Source organism: Syngnathus typhle, linkage group LG18, assembly GCF_033458585.1.
Source record: "Syngnathus typhle isolate RoL2023-S1 ecotype Sweden linkage group LG18, RoL_Styp_1.0, whole genome shotgun sequence".
NCBI lineage: Eukaryota > Metazoa > Chordata > Actinopteri > Syngnathiformes > Syngnathidae > Syngnathus > Syngnathus typhle.
Genome location: NC_083755.1, coordinates 7426801 through 7450933, shown reverse-complemented (window position 1 = coordinate 7450933; position 24133 = coordinate 7426801). Strand labels below are relative to the sequence as shown.

Here is a 24133-nt window from a genome sequence, read left to right as displayed (position 1 = left end):
GCGGCGTTTGGTTAACCCTGCTGGAAAATAGGGAGGGGTACTTAAGTGGCTTGTATATCTCATGACATTTTTATGTATTTAAATTACAATTTCAACATTTGCAACGCTGACTTTAAGCTAAGTGGGATAAAGAAGCATTTACACTATTACTCTGCAGGACAAATAAACATGAAATCATGAAAATACTCCATAGCATCTTTACATTGGCACTTTCCACACAGATATAGTTAAGTCCATACAATATTTAATAAAGCTTTGCAGCTTCTTTAAAATATTGTTTGGCACTGCCATCTTATGGTGAGAATAAAAGAATCATTTTGGAGCTAGTGCGCATGCGCAAAACATGGTACGTCTAAATGTTGTAAGAAATGATTCTTATTTGAGTTTATTTCTGGTATCAATGTAGTACATAAAGATAAAAACACACGACATCGAAATAAAAGGTAGTAAAATAATGTTTTGTTTACATAAAAGACACGCCCCCCCCCCAGAAAAAGGGTCTGTCCCTTTAAATGGGAGTCCTCTATTGCACATGCGCAGATATTGTTTGGTTTACTCCAACCTGAGGAACTGTCGGGAGTCGCGTTCGCTGCCAATTATTGTCATATTTAGACCGCTACAACGCTGTTTTTTTCCTGGAAACTTTCTAATTTTGGAGTAAAATAACACACCGCGGAGGCCAAGTCGCCGATCGGGGCGAAGGGCGGCGCAAGCAGGCTCAAACAAGTGCTCCAAGTGCTCCCCTAACCCCGCTTCCACTGTTCCAGTCGGTGACAGTACAGCCTCATCCTCCGCCTCCTCCTCCCCGGACCTCCACATCCATGTTGGCGGCCTCAGCCCTCGCACTGGTTCCGGGGGCTTCGAGCCTTTGTTCTCCCGTGCACGTTCCCGTCTGGCTCCGTTGCGGAGGCTTGTGGAAGGGATCGCGGCGTGTTGCGACTCCCTGCTGGTTGTCTTGAGGATTGTTGACGCGTTAAAAATGGCTGCGATTTGAAAGAGAGAGAGAGCGAGAGAGCCAGGGGGAAAAAAAAGGAGAGCGGTCATGAATCAATGCTGGGACGCTGCGGATCAGCTAAACGGGCTAACAGATGATGCATTAGCTCTCGGGTAAAAGAGTGTTACGACCCGATTGTGCAAACTAGCGATTGCTCCAAATGCCTTGCATGCAGTTTCAATATGCAGAACTTTTTTAGTCCCACTTGAAGCACTGTTGCAATTTTCTCCCAAAATGGATCTCGGATGGAAAAATGGATGTTTGGCTCAACTACCCTATGGAAGATACTTGCTGGGGGTTTGGGTTGTGGTCCACTTGCTCGTGTTCGCCCACGCCTCGCCACCTAAAGCCTGTGACAAGCCGTGCCTGTTCGGGAAATGTCTCAACGGGTCGTGCATGTGCGAGCCAGGCTGGGTGGGAGACCAATGCCAGCATTGCCAGGGCAGGTTTAAGTAAGTCTGTCAAAATAAACTGACCTATTATTTCTCACAGCATTGAATATTGCATGCATCAATACTTAAAATGCAATTGAAGTTGTTGTTGGGACTTTTCGGCGTGTCCCATCAGTGCCACTGGGATGATTTATTTTTGTCACGCAGGATGCGCATCCTGTAACAACCTACTTTTTTATTGATTTTTTCTTCAAAATAATACAGGCACTATTTGTTGAGTTGAATCTAATCTGCTCCCCTCCTGTGTTTTTCCTTTTCAGGTTGAGCGAGCCCTCGGGCTTCCTGACGGACGGTCCGATCAACTACAAGTACAAAACAAAGTGCACCTGGCTGATCGAGGCCTAGTGAGTAACTCCGATTCATGTTTACGAATCCACCTGGACGGAATGTATCTATTTGAAACGGCTCGGTCATAATTGGCCGTGATTCAGAGAGACGTGCAGACTTTGCTGAACCTGCACCTCCTCTTGAGTTGCCACGGCAACCGCCAAGAATTGCATTTGTACTGTCGTGTACTTGCTGCAGTGCATTTACCTTTTCGCTGTGACATTGGGTGAAATATTCAGGCGATTCCAACTCGCTCTCGGTAAGCAGACGTCAATGTCAAAAAGCTAAATTTGCTCTGTTTTGCTAACAGCCCGAACGCCGTGCTTCGCTTACGCTTCAATCACTTTGCGACGGAATGCAGCTGGGACCACATGTACATTTATGATGGAGACTCCGTATACGCTCCCCTGGTTGCCGTTTTCAGGTGAGGAGCTATACCCGTACTCCTAAAAATGCTCCAACATAACGACACCGATACTCCAAAACGATAGCTGACTTTGTGTTTTGGTTCACAGCGGCCTCATCGTACCCGAGGTGCGCGGGAACGAAACTGTTCCCGAAGTGGAGACGACGTCGGGCTATGCACTGCTGCACTTCTTCAGCGACGCCGCCTACAACTTGACGGGATTCGAAATATTTTACTCGTGAGCGCGCCGCTCGACTCGAACGCACACTTTATTGTCCATGCGCAATTGGCTTGACGCCGTAACGCTTCCATCCAGGATCAACTCGTGTCCCAGCAACTGCTCGGGCCACGGGAAATGCACGCCGGGCAATTCGGCGGCCAGCCGCGTGTACTGCGAGTGCGACAAGTATTGGAAGGGGGAAGCCTGCGACATCCCGTACTGCCGCAACAACTGCGGCAGCCCCGACCGCGGCTACTGCGACCTCACCGGCGAGAAGCTGTGCGTTTGCAACGACAGCTGGCAAGGTGAGAACAGCGCAAGACGCGAGTGACGGAAGCCGAACGTAACGCGGTGACTTTCGGAACCCTCCCAGGTCCGGACTGCTCGCTCAGCGTGCCGTCCACCGAGTCGTTCTGGGTGTTGCCCAGCGTCAAGCCCTTCGGGACCTCTCTGGGCCGAGCTTCCCACAGGGCCGTGGTGCAGGACAAGGTCATGTGGGTGGTGGGCGGCTACACCTTTAACGTCACCTCCTTCCAGATGATCCTCAAGTAAGGCGCGCCTGAACACTTGGGTAATCTTCTGCATCTTCTGCTAAACTTATGATTTCCTCACAGCTACAACCTGGAGAGCGGCGTTTGGAATACGGTGCCGGTCAGCAACGGCCCCGTGCCCAGATACAGCCACTCGCTCGCCTCCTACCAGGTAACCACTAACAATCCATGTGGAGTCTCACGTCGCCTCACACGTCTTTTCCCGTGCTCAGGAGGACATCTTCATGTTCGGCGGGAAACTGGAGTCCGGCTGGGCCAACGTGACGGACGAGCTGTGGGTGTTCAACATCCCCGCCCGAGCGTGGCAGCGCAAGTATCCCGTGGCGGGCTCGCCCGCTCAGGTGCACATGTACGCGGTGGAAGGTCACGCGGCGCACTGCGTCGTCCTGAACAGCGGCGAGGCGGTCATGCTAGTCATCTTCGGCTACTCGCCCCTATACAGCTACATCAGCAACGTCCAGGAGTATAATCTGAGTGAGTCCTCCTGCTGACATTTTCAAAACAGCTGATGTCAGTAGAAATCTAAAAACCGTTCAATTTGCATTTCCGAGGAACCAACACTTGGATGGTGCCGGAGACGAAAGGTGCCATTCCGCAAGGCGGTTACGGCCACACCAGCACCTATTATCAAGCCAGCGGCAGCGTTTTTGTCCACGGAGGCTACAAGGCGCTGCCGGCCAGCAAGTTTGGTCTGGTGGACGACCTCTACCGCTACGACGTCAACACGCGCACATGGTGCGCTTTTTTGTCAGGCTCATCAATTTGGTCAAATCCCATGTGTCGATCTTGAACATTGCCGCCGCCGCCGCCGCAGGTTCATCCTGCGAGAAAGCAGCTCCCCCCGCTACCTCCACTCGGCCGTGCTCCTCAGCGGCACCCTGCTGATCTTCGGCGGCAACACGCATAACGATACGTCGCTAAGCAACGGCGCCAAGTGCTTCTCGGCCGACTTCCTGGCGTATGACATCGGTATAGGATCGCTATATGATGAAATTTTTTTTTTTTTTTTTTATAAATCTGGAATATATTATTATCACGGCAGCCTAATATCTTCCCTTCCATGTTGTTTCTTCTCAGCGTGCGACGAGTGGAGGACCCTGCCCAAGCCCGACCTGCACAGGGACGTCAACCGCTTCGGACACTCCGCCGTGGTCGGCAACGGGTGAGTCGCGGAACCTCCGACAGCGGAAGGACGCGCCGCCCGACCTGACCCGACCCGCCTTTCCCTCACCAGGTCCATGTTCATCTTCGGCGGCTTCTCCGGCGTCCTGCTCAACGACGTGCTGGTGTATCGGCCGCCCAGTTGCCGAGCTTTCCCCACAGAGGAGGGCTGCGCTCAGGCCGGCCCGGGCGTGCGCTGCATCTGGAGCAAAGGCCGCTGCCTGCCCTGGGAAGCCGGCATGAGCACGGGCAGCATCAGCCCCGCCCCTTTTTGTCCTCCAAAACCAGGTGGGGATCGAGTCCAGACTTGAATTGTCAATCATGCAGGTCATATTTTTAATTGTAGTTAATATAAGTATCACAATGAGTCAACTTCTAGTAATTCAAACGGCATATTTAATTTAAATTAATCACAAAAAATTAAATCTCATCTCTTCAGCTACCGTGGACGAGCTCTGCTACCGCTTCTCGGATTGCACCAGCTGCACGGCAAACACCAACGGATGCCAGTGGTGCGACGACAAGAAGTGCATCTCCGCGCACACCAACTGTACTCTTGTGAGTCTACCCACAGGGGGCGCCAGAGCGCCATTTTCTTTTGTCCAGGCTCCTCTTTACTCAATAGTACCTAACAAGAAGTTATAAAGTGCCCCTCAGCTTTTTGAACTTTGGTTTAACGCCCCTGACGTCTTCTGTGTTCCTCGTCTCATCTCAGAACGTGCGGAACTTCACCGCCTGCCCCGTGCGCAACGAGCGGGTGTGCAGCAAGCTGGCCAACTGCAAGAGCTGCTCGCTCAACCTCAACTGTCAGTGGGACCAGAGCCAGTCCGAGTGCCACGCTCTGCCCGGTAAGACACCGAGTTCAAAGCATGAGGAGGTGTGGTGGAAATGTGATATTTTCCTTTTTTTTTTTTTTTGTCAGCACAACAATGCAGCGAGGGCTGGAGTCAAGTGGGCGAGGCCTGCCTGCGGATCAACTCCAGCCGCGAGAGCTACGACAACGCCAAGCACTACTGCAAGAATCTCCAGGGCAACATCGCCTCGCTCACCACCGCCAAGCAGGTGGACTTTGTTCTGGACGAGCTGAAGAAGCTGCAGCGGCTGGACAAGGTAGGTACCGAGTGGTTGGAAAAAGCCTCAACATTTCCCAGGATGCTTTTTGTATTCCACACCTTCAGCATGCCCAGTCTGGATTATCAATTAAACAGAGACAGTCTCCCAGATAAATACTCATAAATCTGTTTTTGTCCTTCGGCAAAAATTGTACAAATTCTCCTGATTAATGCTCCCCCTATCACATCCCTGTGCTGATTTAAACTCGGTTCTGCTTGTCGCAAGTCCTCGGGATGTTGTTTGTTGTCAGTCCGCAAGCCTGACACCCACCCTGCCCCTCCCCTTTTACATTTGAGATTCAAGCCCGGAAGGCAAGTGGAGAAATCATCTGTGAAATTATTTCTCCTGCCTTTTTTTTTTTTTTTTTTTTTAAATGACATTCGCAGTCCTCTGAATGAATGTATTTTTAAACGATGCAACAGAGCAGCACAGTCACGGCGGTTATCCGCCTTCTAAATATCGTCGGGCGGGTGGAGGCGTTGAGGTGTTAAATATCCCTTGTGTCCCTCAGCGCTTGTCGCCTTGGGTGGGCCTGAGGAAGATCAACGTGTCGTACTGGGGCTGGGAGGACATGTCACCTTTCACCAACACCAGCCTGCGCTGGCTGCCTGGCGAGCCCAGCGACTCTGGTTTCTGCGCCTACCTGGAAGAACCGCAAGTGTCGGGCCTCAGGGCCAACCCGTGCACCGCCACGGCGCACGGCCTCATTTGCGAAAAAGCCACGGGTGAGTGTCATCGACTCAAAAGCCCCCGAATTTGTCGACGAATCGCTAATTGTTCCTCAGATCAATCGGCAACAATCTTGATCGATGAGTCAACTGTGAAATAAATGCATTTGGGCCAATTTTCTTTCTTGCAGGAAACCCCAATCAGAGCTCGCGCCTGCCCTGCAAGAAGCCGTGCTCGCTGCACACCACCTGCGCCAACTGCACCGGCCAGGCCATGGAGTGCATGTGGTGCAGCAGCGCCCAGCGCTGCGTGGACTCCACCGCCTATGTCATCTCCTTCCCTTACGGCCAATGTCTGGAGTGGCAGACGGGAGAGTGCCTGGGTAAGCGCCCCACCCCGAAAACAAAATAGGAGTTCCGCAGGGCTCAATTCCCAGCCCCTGTAAATATATTCTTGTTGCTTGCCCCGTCAGTGCTCAAGACAGCGGACAAGAAAAAGGAAACTAACTCCAGCGTTTTGTGATTGGGTTTGAGAAGTGTTTTGGGGCCGTCGTTATGCCCAATTAGTCGGGTGGAGCATCCCTCTCGCCGTTTGATTTCCCTCGTGGCCGCAAATTGACTCTGCCGATTGCGGCCTTTGAGAAGTTTATTGAAGGCCGTGAGGAGAAGGTGACGGAGGCTAAATTGACATGCAGTCGAGAATGTTACGATACAGCGGATCCAGTCAAAGCAATAGATGAGACGATTGTACGTCTCAGCCATAAAAGATTTCAATTTTGCAACCTTGTCAAACTTGCCGTCCAATTTATGCAGCGGCTCCGAGCACGGGATTCACTTGCTTGCCGGAATTGATTTACCTGTCAAAATCTGTGCTGAGGTTGCGCGTGGTTGTGTTTCTTATTGATTCCGGCATGCTTTTTGTGTAAGCGTGTGTGTGTGTGTGTGTGTTTTGGATTTAAAAAAATAAAATAAAAACCTCTTCATCCGTCGCGCTTAGACGGACGGCCTCGTCCCTGCGCCGTCTGCCACGTAAAGCCCTCCGCTCGCTCGTCACAACACAATTAAATGGCCGTGTGTTGTCATGGCGACACATCCATTAGCAGACTAGCTGGAGATTTGTTTGACATAAAGAGACATTAAAAGAACAGAACGAAAAAAAAAAAGCACTCAGTCAATGTCTACCTCTCGAAGATGGCGGCGACATTTGTGCTTTTTCGTCTGGCGGCCAAAGTGGCAACCGCTCGACTCGTCCAGCAATTAAACGTCCGGTGGATCGAAGCCTTCTCCAGCTCAGGCTGAAGGTGCTACTTCAACGCCTTTCCTTTTTTTTTTTCTCCCCCTCATCGTTAAAAACCAAAAGACTTCTTGTATCTGCTCTCACATCTGTTGTTCTGACAGCTTAACAGATAACGCGTTAATGCCTCGCCATCCAGCACTTGAAAGCACCTTAATCTGTCCGAGGCTGAGAAATCCCACAGAATGAAATCCTCTCACAATGCAGCCCCACTTCTCAATGCAGATGTTGGCGTCAAGGTGACCTGCTAAACGTTTAGCAGGAATCCTTTTGAATTGCACCTGCCGGGTTCAAACGTCTTTTTGTTCCTCAGCCCAGAACTGCTCGGGTCTGCGGACGTGCGGCCAGTGCCTGGAGCAGCCCGAGTGCGGCTGGTGCGCCGACCCCAGCAGCACGGGCAAGGGGCTCTGCACCGAGGGCTCGTACCGGGGTCCCATGAAGAGGCCGGCCAAGCAGGGCCAGTCCCACGACATGAGCCTGGAGCCCGCCGTCTGCCCCAAAGACAAAGGCTACGAGTGGTCCTTCATTCACTGCCCCGGTGAGGAAGCCGCTTCCCGTCGGGCTGGCGTTATCGACTCTCCGCCGCCTACACTTGTCATGTCCAAAATATTGAACCGAGTCCATCTTTGAACACGCAGCGTGTCAGTGCAACGGCCACAGCACGTGCACCAACGGCAGCGTGTGCGAGCAGTGCCGCAACCTGACCACCGGCGTTCACTGTCAGACCTGCATGGTCGGTTACCACGGCGACCCTACCAACGGCGGCAAATGCCAAGGTGAGTCTTATATCGTTGTGGGGTAGTTTATGATTGAGTTGATTATTGTTGTTGACGTGTGGCTCTCTTCTACTCTTTTCCATGTTCTCTCCATCCGTCCCCATCCAGCCTGCAAGTGCAATGGCCATGCGAATATGTGCCAGGTGCTAACTGGCAAGTGCTTCTGCACCACCAAGGGCATCAAAGGGGACCAGTGCCAGCTGTGAGTAACACACACACACACACTTGCTTATCAACACAATCATGATTGCTCTTTCCAAAAATCATTCAGCTACCGGAAACATCACGAAAGCGGAAACAGGAGTTCAGAACACTCCGAATTTCCCTCATGATTAATGACGCCGTATTTCTGTTTGAAATTTGCAAATCTGCCCTGCAGGTTTTTCTTTTAATGAAATCAGACGGCGTGATGAATAGAGCCACATCAAAACAAATCACTAAATGGAGGTCAGCGGGTTTTTTTTGTTTTTTTTTAACCCTAACGTTCAAACGTAACTGTCGGCCGCTCGCGTTCCGCCGACTCATTATTGGCGTCAAGGAGAAGTCAGAAGGAGGACACTCCAGATAAGCATCCACACATTAGGGGGGAATTAATGGGATTTGGATCACATTAAGGCCCGCTGACTTTCACTCACCTTTTCCTCCTAATTGCATCACCAAAGTTGAAAGCGACAAGAGCAGCACTCGTATTGGAAGCGGAACCTCTCGGCTTCATTTGCATCTAATTGTGACTCAAGACTTTTATTTTATTTTTTATGGCTCAGTCATAAGCGGTGATGGTCTGACCTTAAGAGATCAGCTGCCCTTCCAAGTTGGATTCTTTTTTTTTTTTTTTCCTTCGTGCTGGAAAAGCGAAAACTGGAGTGTGGCGTTGATCAGAAAGTGCACCTCCAGCATGATTACTGCTGACAGGGTCAATTCTCCCCCCAAGCTGTAGGAGGACCATCCCCACTTAGCCGTCCGCTTTCCAACTTGTAAGCAAAATGGATGCCGAGGGCTTTTTACCGGCTCATGCAAATTCATACAATGTGATCAAATTCGGCTTGTTTGGAGAAAATCTGCAAAAAATGCAGACTCCTGCGTTTTGCAAAGTGTCGGAGAGTCATTTGATTCATTTTGCCGATTCAAACGATTCGCTCCATGGTGTGTTTTTCTATTGGAACAAAATACAAGCAAGCCACAAATGAACTGAAAAATGTCCCTTGCTCCAAATGACCAAGCAGACCAGACACCAGCAGGCCAATCGCCAGCCATTTGGAGGCGGGCGGGATCTGCCCACCTACCAGATTTGGGACGCTTCCTCCTGCCCATTACTGATTATCAAATTAAAATTAAGCCAGGAACAGAGAACACGCGGATGCCCCCCAGCCTTCCCTTCCCAATTCGCAGTCCCATTTCTGCCCAATCGGATTAAGGCGCTGATTATCAAGCAGCGTTATTTGGTGGCAAAGTGTTGCGAAGGTATCTAATCTTGAAAATCCAAATGCATTTTCACCTTCAAGCATTAGCACGCTCAAGTAATGACCCGTTTCCACTCTAATCAAATTGCTATATTGATTAGCAGTTGGCTTGGTGTGCTGTTTGGTGATGTCATTGCCGGTATCTCATTACCTGTAATCAGTGCGCTCGCCCCCCCCCCCCCCTCCTCTGTGCACCAGCCGCCCTTGTGAGCTTCTTCTCAGAAGTGCCCCTTAAACAAAGGGAAAATTAACCTGTATCTTTTTGCACGCGTGTTCACGCATGCATGCGCCGAACGCCATTAGGGGCCTCGGCGTAATGGACGCCCTAACGAAGTGAGGGTACATTAGCGCAGGATGGAGTTTTTTTTGTAAACAATAGATGCCGCCATGAGTACAAAAAAAAAAAAGTGGTGTTTTCATGTGCCTTCAGCTCCGACTTGCCGTGATTAAATTAAGATACAAGGTAACGACGGAGCGCGTGCGCGTTCGTGCAGGCGGAGATGAAATTAAGATAAGAGTTGCGCAATCCATTCCCCCCCACACACATATTTGTCCGTCGCACAAAAGCGTGTGGCGGCGTCTTTTTTTCCCTTCCCTGTTAAACAGCCAGCCAGACGCTCGCTTGACCTTTTAGTAGCTCGGCCGCTTGGATATGATGTCGATCATGTCACTTAATACTCTGAAAGCATGCATTTAGTTCCACGCCGTGCATCCGTTCCTATTTGTCATTTGGCCGCTAAAAGCTACCGACAAGCAAATGGGGGGGGCAGCATAACAAATTAAAAGCCGCTTGTGTTCACAATGTCAAACTCTGCGCCCGAAATAACCAACACCGAACCGGTTCGAATTTCGTGAATGTCGAGTAGCCAAGTGGTTCGTACGCTCGATGGAAATACGAGCGACGTTGCCCTTAATGCTTCATAAGTGCCACCTTTGTGGTAGTAACGGAGCGTCGCCTTTGCGGCTCAGCGGGCCGCCCTCCCGCACGCAATCTCCTCTATGACCCTTTGATTGCGCCTTATCGTCCTTAGCGCGCATAAAATAGAAGCTCCGTGACACCCCGATGCGCGGCCGTAATGGAGATTCGCAAGCTCCAACGCTCTCTTAGCACATTGCGGCGCACGTGGATGCTATGTAGTAATAATAATAATCATAATAGGAGGTCAAAATGTCGTTATGTCACGGTCATGACTTCTGAATGTACATTAAATGAAAAGCTTGTGTAGATGGAAGGAGCCATGCCATGCGTAGGTGGTGGTGGTGGTGGGGGGGGGCAGGTGAAGCACAACACATCATAATGAAGCCCGCCATATGTTCCCGCTCATCATTGAGGCTCTGCATATTTGTTTTCTCTCGCGCTCGCCCTTGGTTTCGGGGAGTCGCTCCGAAAACAACCCAACCGATTCGTTCAAACTTGCAAAACAAAAGACACGATTCGGTTGAATCGAATTAGGATTCGCTCAAATCTGATCCGACTTTCTCGAATGGAAATACAGTACGATTCACGAAAGGAAAGATTCGGTTGAATCGAATTATGATTCGATTCTCTTGAAGGGGAATACGCTATGATTCACTGGAGTAAACATACGATTCATTCTGACGGATGACTCCGTTGAAAACGTCCAAAATAGAGTTTGCTTGCAGTGGTTCATCACTTCCTTTCCCAAACAGCCAAAAAAGGACGGCCGGTGATTCATAGCGTGATTCAAACGATCTGACATTCTCGCCCTGATAGCAATCAAAGCTCACAAGTACTGCTGTCATCGCTCGCGTCCTCGCAGACAGACTAAAGGCCGGACGCTGTTTAGTCATGCCGCTTTCCATCTTTGCCGTTCAGATGGTGTGTGCGTCTGTTTTGTCGCGAGATGCCGCCGCCGGCGGGACTCGAAAACCACAACGTCTGTCAAATGACAACAATGGCTCGGAGGCAAACGCCAGCCACTCCGGCAACTCTTTATTTTCCTCCTCACCGCCCGTTTTAATTTTAGCCCCTCGAGTTAGGACCCTCATTAGTGGCGTTGGTAGATTAATTGGCCCCGGCTTTAGAGTCATTTCACGCGGGCCCATATGTTAATTGCACGCTTATTGTGTTTCCAGAATGCACTGCAGAAGTGCATCCGGAGATATTTTTGTTTCAGCTCGAGAAGTCCAATTTATTTGCCGGAGAATGATTGGCCGACGCCCTCGACTTTGGAATTTCTGTCACTATCTTTTCAGTTTAGAATATCCCAACCGCTTAAGTTTGTATGACTCAACTTTTCTTTTTTTTTTTTTTTGAGCCGAGTCCAAAACGGCAGATGAAAGTCAGTTTTGCTCGGAGCCCCGCAAAGATGTTTGCCGCCTGCTTGCGCTTATCAAACGGCAACATCCGCGTTGTCGCATGATGCAAAACAACGTTTGTGTCGCCGTCGGCAGCTTGCATCCCCAAAATATAATCATTTACATACTGTGCAATTCCGTTGGAAAAAAAAAAAGAAAAAAACACCCGGATTGGCACATGGCGGATTATTTTTCCGTTCAGTAGGATTTCTTGTCACCGTGTTAATTTTGATCAAATTCCAAAGTGGTGAGTGCAGCAGAGGCTAAGTGCTCAGCAATCATCTGGGCTCTCCATTCTCCTTTCTTCTGTGCAGGTGTGACTCGGAAAACCGTTACCTTGGCAATCCACTCAGGGGAACCTGTTACTGTGAGTACATTTCCACCGCACTTGATTATTCCCAGCCGCGTCGTCTTGGCTCTTTCCACCGCCGTCTTTACTTGAAGGCCGGCCGGCCGGCGGCAGATGGGCCGTCTTAGCGCTTTGCCACCCGCCGCGCTTGCTCGCTGACAGAATGACTTGCCGTGAAAATGTCAAGCGCATCACGAGGAGTGAGCGATCTGAGCTAATCGAGGGGGGGGGGGGCACTCAGTCGCCCACCTACTTCTCCGCTCGTTTTCGAGCCGACGTGTCACACTTGCTTACATCACGGGCCACGTTATTGTTATGCCCTTAGAGGATGACTCATCACATTGAAAGCGCATATCTAAGACTTTTAGTGGTTTGCCTAAAAGCGAACTCAGGGTGAGCAAAACCATTCAGAGTACAAATAAAAGAAGCCCTAAAACAGAGCCCTGTGGAACACCATACAACAATGGCCTCGGGGGGGAAAACAAAAGGTGACCCAAATGGTGTCACTTTGTACGTTGATGTGCTCGAGCCGCTGCCCTTCACGGTGCATCTTATATAAATCTACACCCCCCCTCTCTCGCGTCACACTCTTCAGACAACAGAGCTTCGGCCAAGCTTTTGTCCCCTTTTGAAATGCCATCGCGTGACGCCGAGCTCAATGAGAAGACGAGAAGTTCAAGCCCCGGGCCTGTTTTAAGCTCCCCGCATCACCGACACTTGCTCCCGACCTCTCTGTTACCGGACGGAACACGCCGAGGCCACACCCGAGCGCAAGATGGCATTGTGTTTGTCTCGTTTTTGCACACCTAAATCAAATCATTTGGTCAAGACCGAATTGATTTAAATTGGACATGATTGTGAAAAATAGCAGTGGTAAAAAAAAAAAATATATATATATATGAAAAAGATCTTCAATGTATTCATGTAGCAAACAATGACAAAATTCTGTCTGTATTTATTAATCATTGAGTTTTGGAGCCTGCTGTTAATTGATGAGAAAATTGGACACCCTGATTGCATCTAATGATTACAATCAAGTTTTGATTTCACGTAGTGTTCATCAGTCAGACTCCCGCTCTGAACCATTTTTGGGATATTTTCAGTTTTGCAAATTTCTCTTCGTAGAGGCGACGCCACGAGGTTTTTAATAACGCGTCTCGGTCATTTCTCCAACAGACAATCTACTCATCGACTACCACTTCACCTTCAGTCTCATCCAAGAAGACGATAACCACTACACGGCCATCAACTTCATGGCCTCGCCCGAGCAGGTAACGCAAAGCCAGTCGACAAGTGACTCAGTCCTATTCGGCCGCCCCCGATGTCATTTGATGTTGCCATCCATGACGACTCGGTGACTCGCAGCTCCAAATGTATTCTCGGCTTATCGAGAACACAACGGGACCTTCTGATTCATGTTCCCTTTTTTGCCTGATTTCTTATCCATTTTGTTTCTCATCCAAAGGCCAACAAGAACTTGGAAATGTTCATTAATGCCTCCAACAACTTCAACCTCAATGTCACCTGGTCCGTGGGATCGACAGGTATATACTTCAAATAACGTAGTACTGGGAAAACTCAAAACTTTGCCCATCAAGCAACGTTTGAATTCAACACAGACGTTAGCCGCTTGGGTTATAATAGCTTGAAAATAATAAAACACTCTCTTAATTTTAACAGCCATAAAGGAAGGGGTCGTAAATGTCAGTGGCACCGATGCATCTCATTTTTTAATATTAACTGCCATTCAAATATAAAACTCAATTAACCGTGGTTTACATGTCAATGTAAAACATTTGCGGTCAGGAGCGAGCCAGAGACGGCGAGGCCGCTTTATTTGACAATGTGCTAGGCCACATTTTAAAAATGCAAATGTTGCAGCATAGCGCCAACTACTGCCGAGGAGGAATGAGCAGATTTGTTCTGGTCGTTGCCTAAAGTATCGGCGCGTCGGGCATCCGCAGCTTCTGCGAGTACCCGATAGCTTAAATTAAAGCTGAGAAAAATGCGCTGCGTTTTATTGTGAGACGTCTGGCGGATATTGCGGGACGCTGGCGTAAAGACAAGCAAGGACACTGCAGACGTCCAGCTCTGGTGTGTTTATCTCCTGCCCTTCGTTCCTCCTCCAGCCGAGCCCGCCCGACGCCACTTTCTCTCTCGCCACCTGACCACCGCTAAAAAAAACATGCTCCTCTGCAGCCACCTTCACCTTTTTCAGCGTGCTGTTATTAATATTTGAAGTTAGGTGCCCCCCCCCCCCTCACATTCACTCCTTCACCAAATATATTTTGTCTGCGAAGTCACGGCCGATCTTCTCCACAATTGACAAGAGCCTGGAGCGCCTTTGGGCGGCGCAGGAGGGCGATTTCAATTAAGATAAACACAACGCACGTCGCCGCACTCAAGCTGTGATTTTGCCTTTCTTTTATTTCCCGCCGGCGGGTTGGAATGTCAACGCGACGAGGCCGTCGACACCGGCGTGGCTACCAAATGACAATTCAATAGATGTCAAATGGATTTGTTTAATCGGTTTTAGATTCGGATGGATTATTAAATTGCTCACATTTGCTTCCTTTGCTACTCTTGGAAAGACAAAAGATGTCTGAAATGTCTAATTGTGCACTCTCGGGGCCTACAGCCGGCACCATCTCGGGCGAGGAGGTGCCCATCGTGTCCAAGAACAACATCAAGGAATACGGCGACAGCTTCTCCTGTGAGAAGTTTACCTTCAGGACCAACCCCAACATCACCTTTTATGTCTACGTCAGTAACTTTTCGTGGCCCGTCAAGATTCAGGTAAGGGCTTTTTTTTTTTTTTTCTTGCTTGGCGACCTTGGAGCAATCCAATTTGTGCAGATAAAACGTTTATGCTGCGCTAGCCTTTGGAACAAATCCTGTTGTAATGAAGTGAGGTCGAACACAACCGCTCATTTTTTATTTTTATTTTTTGGCAGATCAAAATAGTTTTCCGACATGCGTAATTAAATATCGCAAAGTTTCTTTTTGCAAATTATTTAGTCTCCTGTTGTATTGATTGTCGCCGCCCTCTCTGTTGCCGGGTAGATTGTTGGACCTTAACGGGGTCACCTCATCCATCGAGGTGTTCCAATAATAGTTTTCTATTAAATTCCCTGGCAAACAACAGCTTATTTATGGAGCGGCCTGAGTTGTTAAAGCCGCTGGGAGAATGGGAGAAGGTCTCTCGTTTCCGTGCACCAAATAAAATCCAATTCAAAGCCTTCCAAAGGGCCAAGTCTGCTAATTGATTTGGAAAAAAGCGCAACAAGGTATTTTGCAGAGCCAGAGGAATTGTTGCCAGAGCGCTCGATTCCAAATTTTTTTCCCCTCAAACAATTGCATTGATCCGTCCTGAAAGCGAATTAACCCCAAACGTATGACCTTGACCCCCATCCAGACCATCGGGACTCGTTATTAGAGAATCTTAGCGGTATCGCAGCGCATCTCATCCCGCTCCATTGTTTTTTTTTTTGCATTCATTTATTTTTTCCATTTTTTTAAGGTCTTCAAATTGACTCCGTCTGACCATCGTCACCTAAATATTTGTATTATCCTCGTGCCACGGCAAATGATTCTCCTCGCGCAACTGTTGCGCAATCTTGCCCCCAAGGCATCAGGCCGCTGTTGTCGTTTTCGGGGCACAAGCGTCTGCGCTAGATAATCATGTATCACCATGATATGACTTGTCACACAGCCGCCATTGTCACCCCCCTCCCTCCCCAGAAAGGAATAATAACAATTATGAACTCCAACAGCAAATCTTCTGCTCCATCAATGAGCAAAAGTATTGGAACAGATTCACTTCTGACCCTCTTGTGATTTTTGCCCCACCAGATTTCCTTTTCTCAACACAACAGCATCATGGACCTGGTGCAGTTCTTTGTGACCTTTTTCAGGTGAGTCTCGTATTTTGGATTAGCGTCTCGCTGTTTATCTGCTCGTCTTTATTTGCTTAGTTAATGTCATTGATTTTCTTTTCTTTTTCCTCCACCTGTTTAACAGTCAACCGACTGCACCTCACGGACGTCTTGTCTCACCCGGGCAGTAAATCGAAACGAATTGACAGTAATCGTTTCATGAGGTCTTTAAAACGCTCCTAAATCACGACTCATTTCTAGCTAAAAAAAAAAAAAAAGCGTGAATGTGTAAGGTGAGCTTGTTGTGTGACGGACTCGCATATTATGTACGTGGCTGTCAGGTCGCCCGAGGCGCCTGTCCATCACCCGCTAAGCTGCTAGCCAGATATCGGACGCGTCCGCCGGCTCCAATTACAACCCGACTCGGGCATTCCGGCAAAGGAAACTTGCCAAAGAGATATATTCACTCCCATATGGAAGAAAGAATTCGTTTGCAAATCGTATTAATGGATGCAAAATACTTTTGGTCTATTTATAGCAAAAATACGATACAAATATTTTTGCGCTTTTCGGTTTCGAATTGCTGCCGCTTATCTTACCGAAGAGAAAGATTGTTTTGTTTGCATTTTGCGTTTGTACTCGATCCCTCGCCGCATTTGAATATCATCGCTGCTTATCTTTAAAGTGACGCAAGGCAATGGTGATACCGTATTATTTTATTCAAGAGAGCGAAAGCATTCCCACGCTGCAAAACGTGACGAGACGCAGTTTGATGTTTCCCGTCGCTTCCAGCGGATTTCACCTTTTCTCTTCACCCCGCTCGCTTGTCGTCCTTGCCAGGGCGATCACGTTTCATCGCCCGTCGCCGGTTCTCACGGTCACGCCCATCCCGGCCGTACATCTCCCCGATAGCCCGCTCGGGTTACAATATCAACCGCGAGTTCATCGGGTCCGAATCGGTAATGCGTCCGAGCTGAAAGCAGATGACGGCCCCCGAAGACGAGGGCTTGTTGCTCGAATTACAGGAAGTAGATTATCTTTGTCCCCGTGGACTCACATTGCCGTGTAACTTGGACATTAGTGTCGACACGTGATTTAGAGACTCACCAATTAGCTTCTTAACGAGCAATACCATGGGGCGGAACATCCCAGATGAACTGGCTGATTCAGCAATTATGCTTCGATCAATATGCAGCGAGGAAAATATTTTCAATGGTAACATTTTTGTCTCCTTGCAGTTGTTTCCTGTCGCTTCTGCTGGTGGCAGCCGTGGTGTGGAAAATCAAGCAGACCTGCTGGGCGTCGCGGCGCCGAGAGGTAAGTGCCCTCCAAATTCAACCAGGACTAATTTGACAAGGGCTGACATTGATCATCGGCAAGCGCCACTAATTGATCCATGAATTTAAATCCTGACTGAGAATGGTGCCAGTCTAAAGAATTAAAGTGGGGGGGGGGAAATAATGATTGCGTGCAGATGGGCCGCTGTCATTTTTTTTTTTTTTGGAACCTCGGTCGATGTTGGTCACTGCCCTTCGGCTCCCGTGTCAAAATAAACAGTTCAGCAGAATCAAAGTTCACCTATTATGGATGCGATGAGGTTTTTCTTTTCGCCTCGTTTGTGTAATTTGCATGGAGGTCACGTGACGGGTGTTGGATCACGAGCGGGGACAAAGGTAAGAAGCGACAACAGCTGTAAATGCCACAGAGCAGGACGTCGGCGCTGACCCGGTCGGTGGGGGCGCTGACATTTTGCTTCGCGAGACGGCGGCATACGGTCAAAGATGTTTTACGCAACGTGTTTGGAGCCAGTGTCGAACTTTGTGTTTACGCCCCACTTATTGTTTTGTTTTTTTACAGTAAACATCCAAGTTCTAAAATGTGAGGTCAAATAATGACCCTGAATTTTCCTCAGAATTAGTTTTTATTTCTTTGTTAGTATTTCATTTGATTTTTTATTAGTTTTAATTTGTTAAAAAAAAACTATTAGTATCTAATTAGTTTTATTTTTTTTTAAATTTCCTACATTAAAAAAAAAAACCTGACTTTGATGTCAAATCTGCACACTTTGCTGCATTCAAATAAATATTTTTACATTTGCATTTTTGTACTTCAAGCCGGTCGTCTTTGCACCAGTATTTTGCAAGGCTGCAGGTTGAAAATGCAAAAGTGCTTCCACAAGTACGTGCGAGTGTCAATTATGCAAATGTGTACTTTGCACGCACTTAGTTTGAATGGAGCCCGCTGGATGGGATAATGAGCTTTTATACTTTGCGCCCGTGTGACTTTTTGACCACGTTGATTCTCTTCTCCACTGAAAAGACGGCTCCCCTCCAAGAGCTCAATCAACACCTCATGCATCGTTTTAATACGATTACCCTTTGCTAATTCCTCAACTTAGAAAAATGACTTGCGGGCTCAAGGATTTGAGTTGGACTCATTTCCTCTTAAGACACCTGATAAGAATTTCACTCTTTTGGTTCCCTACCTGAAAGCAAAGAATTCTCAAGATACGTCTTATCGCTGTGAAATGTGAGCACCACTTGAATATTTTTATTTATTTTTTCTAACCTACTCGTGCTTGCCCAATTTTTGCCCAAACGGATGCGGGCCTGCGGGAGCACACTGTGACGCAAGAAAGAAAAGAAAAAAAAGCCCAAAGTGACCCGCTGAAGTCTCCGAGGAGGGTCGGCGTGTTTTCCTGAAAGGAGGGCACGGCCGTTCTTGGGCAGGCCAGATAATTCCCGCGCTCGCTGGCCAAATGAAATCAAATTGCATATTAATGCGGCCCGTGCGCTCGCTTATCGCACCAATGAAAGGCTCCAGCTTGTGTTCTCCACAAAATCGCTCGTTAATTGCTTTTAGCCATTCGGTTCTGGCCTTTTGTCGTCGACTTAAGTTATTCATTTCTGGAATCTGGTCCGATTGTATTGCCCCAGCGCGTTTTTACGGCATCGCCCGACGACTTTGCTTCCCCTCCTGGCCGCTTTGTGGCTTTAAATGAACCTCGCGACGTGATAAATAACATTGTGGCTATCTGACATTTAGGATGGATGATTTTGGATTTGAAGCCTCGGTGTTGGAAATTACAACAACAAGAAGGACATAAGAAAAAACATTGGTCCAAAAGGCCCGCCCGCTGGCTTTATCTCTGGGAGAAGGGCAAATTTCCTCGTTGTTGACCTTCGGCTGAGCCCGCCGGCTTTTATTTCTAGAAGCGATGTGGCTAGAAGATGCGGCAATGCGGCGGCTTAAAGTTTCAACACACGGGAGGAGAATCCATCTTCTTTACTTTTCGATACACACAGATCATTTTTTGTGTGCATTTGTTTTTTTGCTATTCTTTATTTGCATTTTTTTTTCTCCCTTCTAGCAACTCATGAGGGAGCGTCAACAAATGGCCAGTCGTCCTTTTGCTTCGGCGGCCGTCGTGCTGGACGCCAGAGGAGGCGAGCAAACGGAGATGCTGCCGCCCATGGCTGACGTAAGTGATGAATCAAATCATTGTTTTTTAAAAATAATAGTTTCAAATGAAGTGTCTGCACAATACATGAAGGTTATCTTTGCAGAGTTTGTCTTTGGAAGTGTAAAGCCAAAACAAATCATGTGACCTTCCTTCCAATCATTCAAAGACATCACGAAACAGAAAAAGAAATGTTGAAAGAAGTAAGGCACCGGGCGGGCGGGCGGTTGGGCTCAATGTCATTGGGGATAAAAGCATAGCTGGAAGCAATAAAAGGGAGCTCCTTGCTCAAATTGACATCGGAGGAGCAACAGTGTTTCCTCAGCCAAGGCCGCCCGCCTGCCCGCCCGCCTCTGTCACCTGCCGCTGAGAGAAATAAAATCGCTGTGGCAACCGGCGAGGAGCCACTACATTAGCCATTAGTGCATTGCTGAGCGCCTCTCGCCGCCCATTACGCCGGCCGTTGTCGTGAAGGACAGCGCAGAGAGAGAAAGAAAACAAACATTGCAAGCTATTTGTGAGCGTAAAATTAATTATGGCCTAATTAGTTCCGCGACTTTGTGTCCGTCCCTTTTTTGGACGCCTGGCAAAAGTGTTTGTTTGTCAGAGCGCATTAAGGAAAAAAAGATTTGCGGCCACCGGAGACAATTTGCGCTAAACGCTCTCCCAAGCTGTTGTGGAAAAGATAAAAAAACCAAAAAAAATAAATAAATCCAGCCTCCTCCTGTTTGTTGACCCTCACAAGATGCAGCGTGAACCAAAAAGAAAATGGCGGACTGTCTTTTGAAAGATGTTGCCAGCACTTGAGAACAAATCTGAAATGTCAACTCCCGCACGTGATTGCTTTCCAATCATACGCGTTATGATTTGGACTCATTTTAAAGAATGCTGAGTCAAGTGAAACGGCCAATTCGCTTCTTTTATGAGCATCGTTTGGCAGCAGCTGAAGGTGAACCCTTATCAACATAAAGCTTTTTTTTTTTGTTTTTGTTTTTGTTTCTCCCCGAGCCTAATTGCTCAGCATCTGGCGTCACTTAACTGTTGGAAATACTCGTTCGTCGATGTCAAAGAGGACACCGACAACCCATTTTACCGAGCGCCTATTTGCATTTGACGACTCGACTCCTATTTAAGGCTTTTGTTTTGGTCTCCAGATAGAAGCGAAATATGTTTGTTGTCTGTAATGACGTCTCGCGTGTAAGCAACGGAATGCGGCCGATTTATCCTTAGATTAGCACGAGAACATTCGCCCTGTTTTTATTTTTGTAGCTACTCATTAGCGGGGATCACCTGAGTGCCCGTGAAGCCGTCTGACAAGCCGATGCACGCTAATGTTTTCCTCTGGTCACGTGACCTAATCGCCTCGTGTGAATCGCGCGTTCATCTTCCGTGACAAAAATGCTTGACATGCCTTTTGACTTTATTCATCGCCGTGTGCTTCATGACTATTGCTCACAACCGTTTTGCTCTCGAGGCCATTTTAGTCCTCCGATAACCTTTCAGAAAAATAAAGACCATAATTGATCATTTTAAGGACTTTCTGGATATTATGAGGATAAAACCCAAAGTGGACAGTTACAATAAAGTCTTGCAAAAAAGTATTGAAATGAAGAGTTGGCCCGAGTATACCCAAAGGAATAAATCCACTCGAAAGGAATTAGTCCCTGAGCACGCATTCCCGTGTTTCGGAGCGTCCGCCTCACATCACAATTGGCAGGCTGGCAGACACAAAGAAGTCAATTGTGGTCAGACGTGTTATTACTCCCCAATTTCTCCCAAACATAGCGCTGAAAACCTCTTGACGTTCGTTGTAAGGATGACATGTTTTTCACGCCTCACTTTTTGTGGCTCTAAGTGTTGCTTTTCACAACGCGCCGACTGTCAGCCGGGTGTCATCGCCATTTTTGTTGTTGTGTCGTCGTCGTCGCCGCTGTGTGACCAATTAAAGTCTTTGACATTTGACTGTCTGCTTGGGCCGAAAGGTTTCGCTTTGTTGACGCGCTTTTGATTTTTCTCCTGGACAGGGCGCGCCAAAACCCGTCGCCATGGAGCCGTGCTCCGGAGGCAAAGCTGCCGTGTTGACCGTCTTGATGCGGCTGCCGTCGGGACCAACCCGCTTGCCTCCGCCGGGCCAGTCAGGTAGCTCAACTTGGACCAGGTCAAAGAGTGAAACAGCTTTTTAACGATTATTTTATTTTTTTCTTTCAGGCCTGATCGTCGCCAGCGCACTGATCGACGTTTCCCAGCAGAAGCCGTCGGATTTCAAGGAGAAGTCGCTGGGCCTGAAGAACCGCAAGGCCCTGGCGCCGACACACCAGGGCACCTGCGTCTGAGCGCCGTCTTCGGCGGTCCCGTACCGTCGCCGATTCCCGGCGGACGTCGTTCCCTCGCCGGCAGACGTCGACGCGGAATATAGCCAATTTGGCCGTGACGCTCGACTTGCGCGGGGACGGAAATGAAGAAGCCCATCTCAACACCACCCCCCTTGACTTTCCCTGCGTCGAAGGACTTTGACACCCCCGCAGGACCGAAGAGCTGCAAACGGAGGATTTTTTTTTTTTCAAGTTTGACTTTGTTTGTGTTTCAATACCTCCACGTTCCTTTTGCTCGGCATGAGTCGAAAAAAAAAAAAACCCGTTAATCGCTATGCAGTTGATTTAAAGCTGGCCTGTTACATGCTGCCCGATTCTTCTTCTTCCTTTATTTTTGTTTATGCACGGCCACAAGTGTTTCACGGTGCTATAAGCTCCTCTCGTTTGCTGCCTGAAGGAAATCCCGCACACTCCGACGTGTCTCGTTTAGCATTTAAGACTGGAAAATGTCGTCGGGTCGCTTTTTGGGACACGAGGCGACGTCATGCACTCGAAGCGCGGACCTTCTGCTTCTGGCTGACTTTGTTTTTTTTTGTATGACTTGATCCCGCCGTCCGTCCCCCTTTTTTGTAACGCGGACGGCCCGATTTTCAAAGCTGTTTGAGTCTTTTGTCACTCTCTTCTCTTGATATTTCCCGTCGTTTGTCCGCTTTCTATGACAGATTGGGCCAGATATTTTCATTTATCCCTTACTACGTATATTTACCACGCAATTGTGAAGAAGAAAAAGAGCCTTTCTGTTGATGTTTTGATATTTAACACGATTCCTGTGTAATAGCACATTGAAAAAATTTTTTGATAGTTTGTTGTTTTTTTAAAACACAGTTTGTTGGTTTTTTTAAAACCACCCTCCCCCCCTTCCGGGCATTGTGGTGGCTAAAATGGTCATTCTGTTACATCTCTTAAACTCAGATTAAGTAAGCTAACCTGTTCCTAATTGTGTGTCTTTGTAGTGTGATCCTCTGACGGTGTCATTACACAGGAATCAGGGTCTTGCTGGAAACAAAAAGGAGAGAGTGGAGGGAGGAGAGGAAAAACAAAAAAGCAAGCGATGCTAGAGACTGCCTGTCGGTAATTATCAATGTATTTTAAGAATGATTGACATGATTGAATATTAAAAAAAGACAAGATAAATGTCAAGTGTTTCCATCACCTTTTCTGTCACGGGATGGAAGTGTTTTCTTTTTTTGCATTGTCATCGTGTGACAATAGCAGCCCCCGGGTGAGTTACTTTTGTGTAATTCCACTAAAAGTAGCGAAAAGACGCGACCACCTTGAAGGTAACAATGGCGGCTGTTTAAATCATTGAGAATTACAGTCCACATGAAGGTCGGCCTTCCGCGTCTCCTTTTTATTTTTAAATACTCTTCACTCGTTAAGAGTCCGAAACAACATTTTGGATCTCAAGATCTCAATTTTATCCTCCTTGTATAAAGTGACCTCACGTTGTCCTTGCTAAATGAAAGTGCGTCGTCTGCCAGACTGTTCCCGAAAATGACATCATCGGACAGTTTTGGATGAGGCCAAAAGGAGAAATAGAGGCTGAGTCACTCCTGATGAGCGAGAACATTCAATCTGTCAATTGGACTCACAGAAATCCCATCTTGGGACAAGCCAAGCACACGATTGGACTTTTGTACCTGAGCCACATTTGAGCTTTTAATGGCTTGTCCACCTTGCTGTATTGGGATTTACGAAGAGCTATGGGGCGGAAAAAAAAAAAAAGCCCTCCTCACAGTACCCTCGAGTACAGTGTAGCAACCCCAAATTGAACGACAGTGCTCATTAAGCTAGCCCAAAAAATTCACCCATCGTGCTTTGCTGCAGAAATGTGGACACTTGCTGCCTGACAAGCAAAAAAATGGAAGCAGCTTTTATGTGACACTTTGCCTCACTACCTTTTCCATATCATAATTACATCTACACTGTTTTAGAGATTTTTTATTTTTTTTGGGTGGCAGCAGCCCTCGGGTTTCCATCTGTGCCGTGATTGGCATCTGCCGCTTATCGCCGACGGTTTGCTTGCGCTGCAAACGATCCCGGCTTTTTGCAACAGGGAGGTGTCACACTCTTGTCCTCCATCTCGCACAGCAGAGATGACTATTAAAAATATTTCCTTTTGGAAAAAAAAAAGAAAAATATTTTGAAGAGGGGTGTGTTGACTTTTTCTATCCAGCTCACAGCTTGCATCACTACTTTGTTGCTTCAGAAGAAAAGTTACAGCTCTTAAAGGTCATCATCTAATCAACTTATCGAGGGGTTTATAAAGTTGTATTTATTTTTTATTAGATGGACTCAATTTGGGGCTGATTTATCTGCGCTCCCGAATGCCACTG

General features: G+C 47.9%; 1 protein-coding gene across 1 annotated transcript; it reads left to right on the top strand.

The window, feature by feature from the left end:
- Window positions 1–543: 543 nt before the first annotated feature.
- atrnl1b (attractin-like 1b) lies at window positions 544–22937 on the top strand. Its single transcript, XM_061264199.1, has 29 exons — window positions 544–1446; window positions 1707–1790; window positions 2084–2197; window positions 2289–2417; window positions 2496–2704; window positions 2773–2947; window positions 3014–3101; window positions 3163–3424; window positions 3502–3685; window positions 3765–3919; window positions 4028–4112; window positions 4185–4399; window positions 4551–4669; window positions 4827–4959; window positions 5034–5221; window positions 5736–5949; window positions 6084–6275; window positions 7500–7724; window positions 7825–7962; window positions 8071–8164; window positions 12056–12108; window positions 13267–13361; window positions 13556–13634; window positions 14729–14886; window positions 15943–16004; window positions 17204–17282; window positions 19336–19446; window positions 21450–21564; window positions 21634–22937. Exons 1-29 carry the CDS (start codon window positions 1229–1231, stop codon window positions 21756–21758), a joined length of 4098 nt encoding a protein of 1365 aa, XP_061120183.1. The 5' UTR covers window positions 544–1228; the 3' UTR covers window positions 21759–22937.
- Window positions 22938–24133: the final 1196 nt, after the last annotated feature.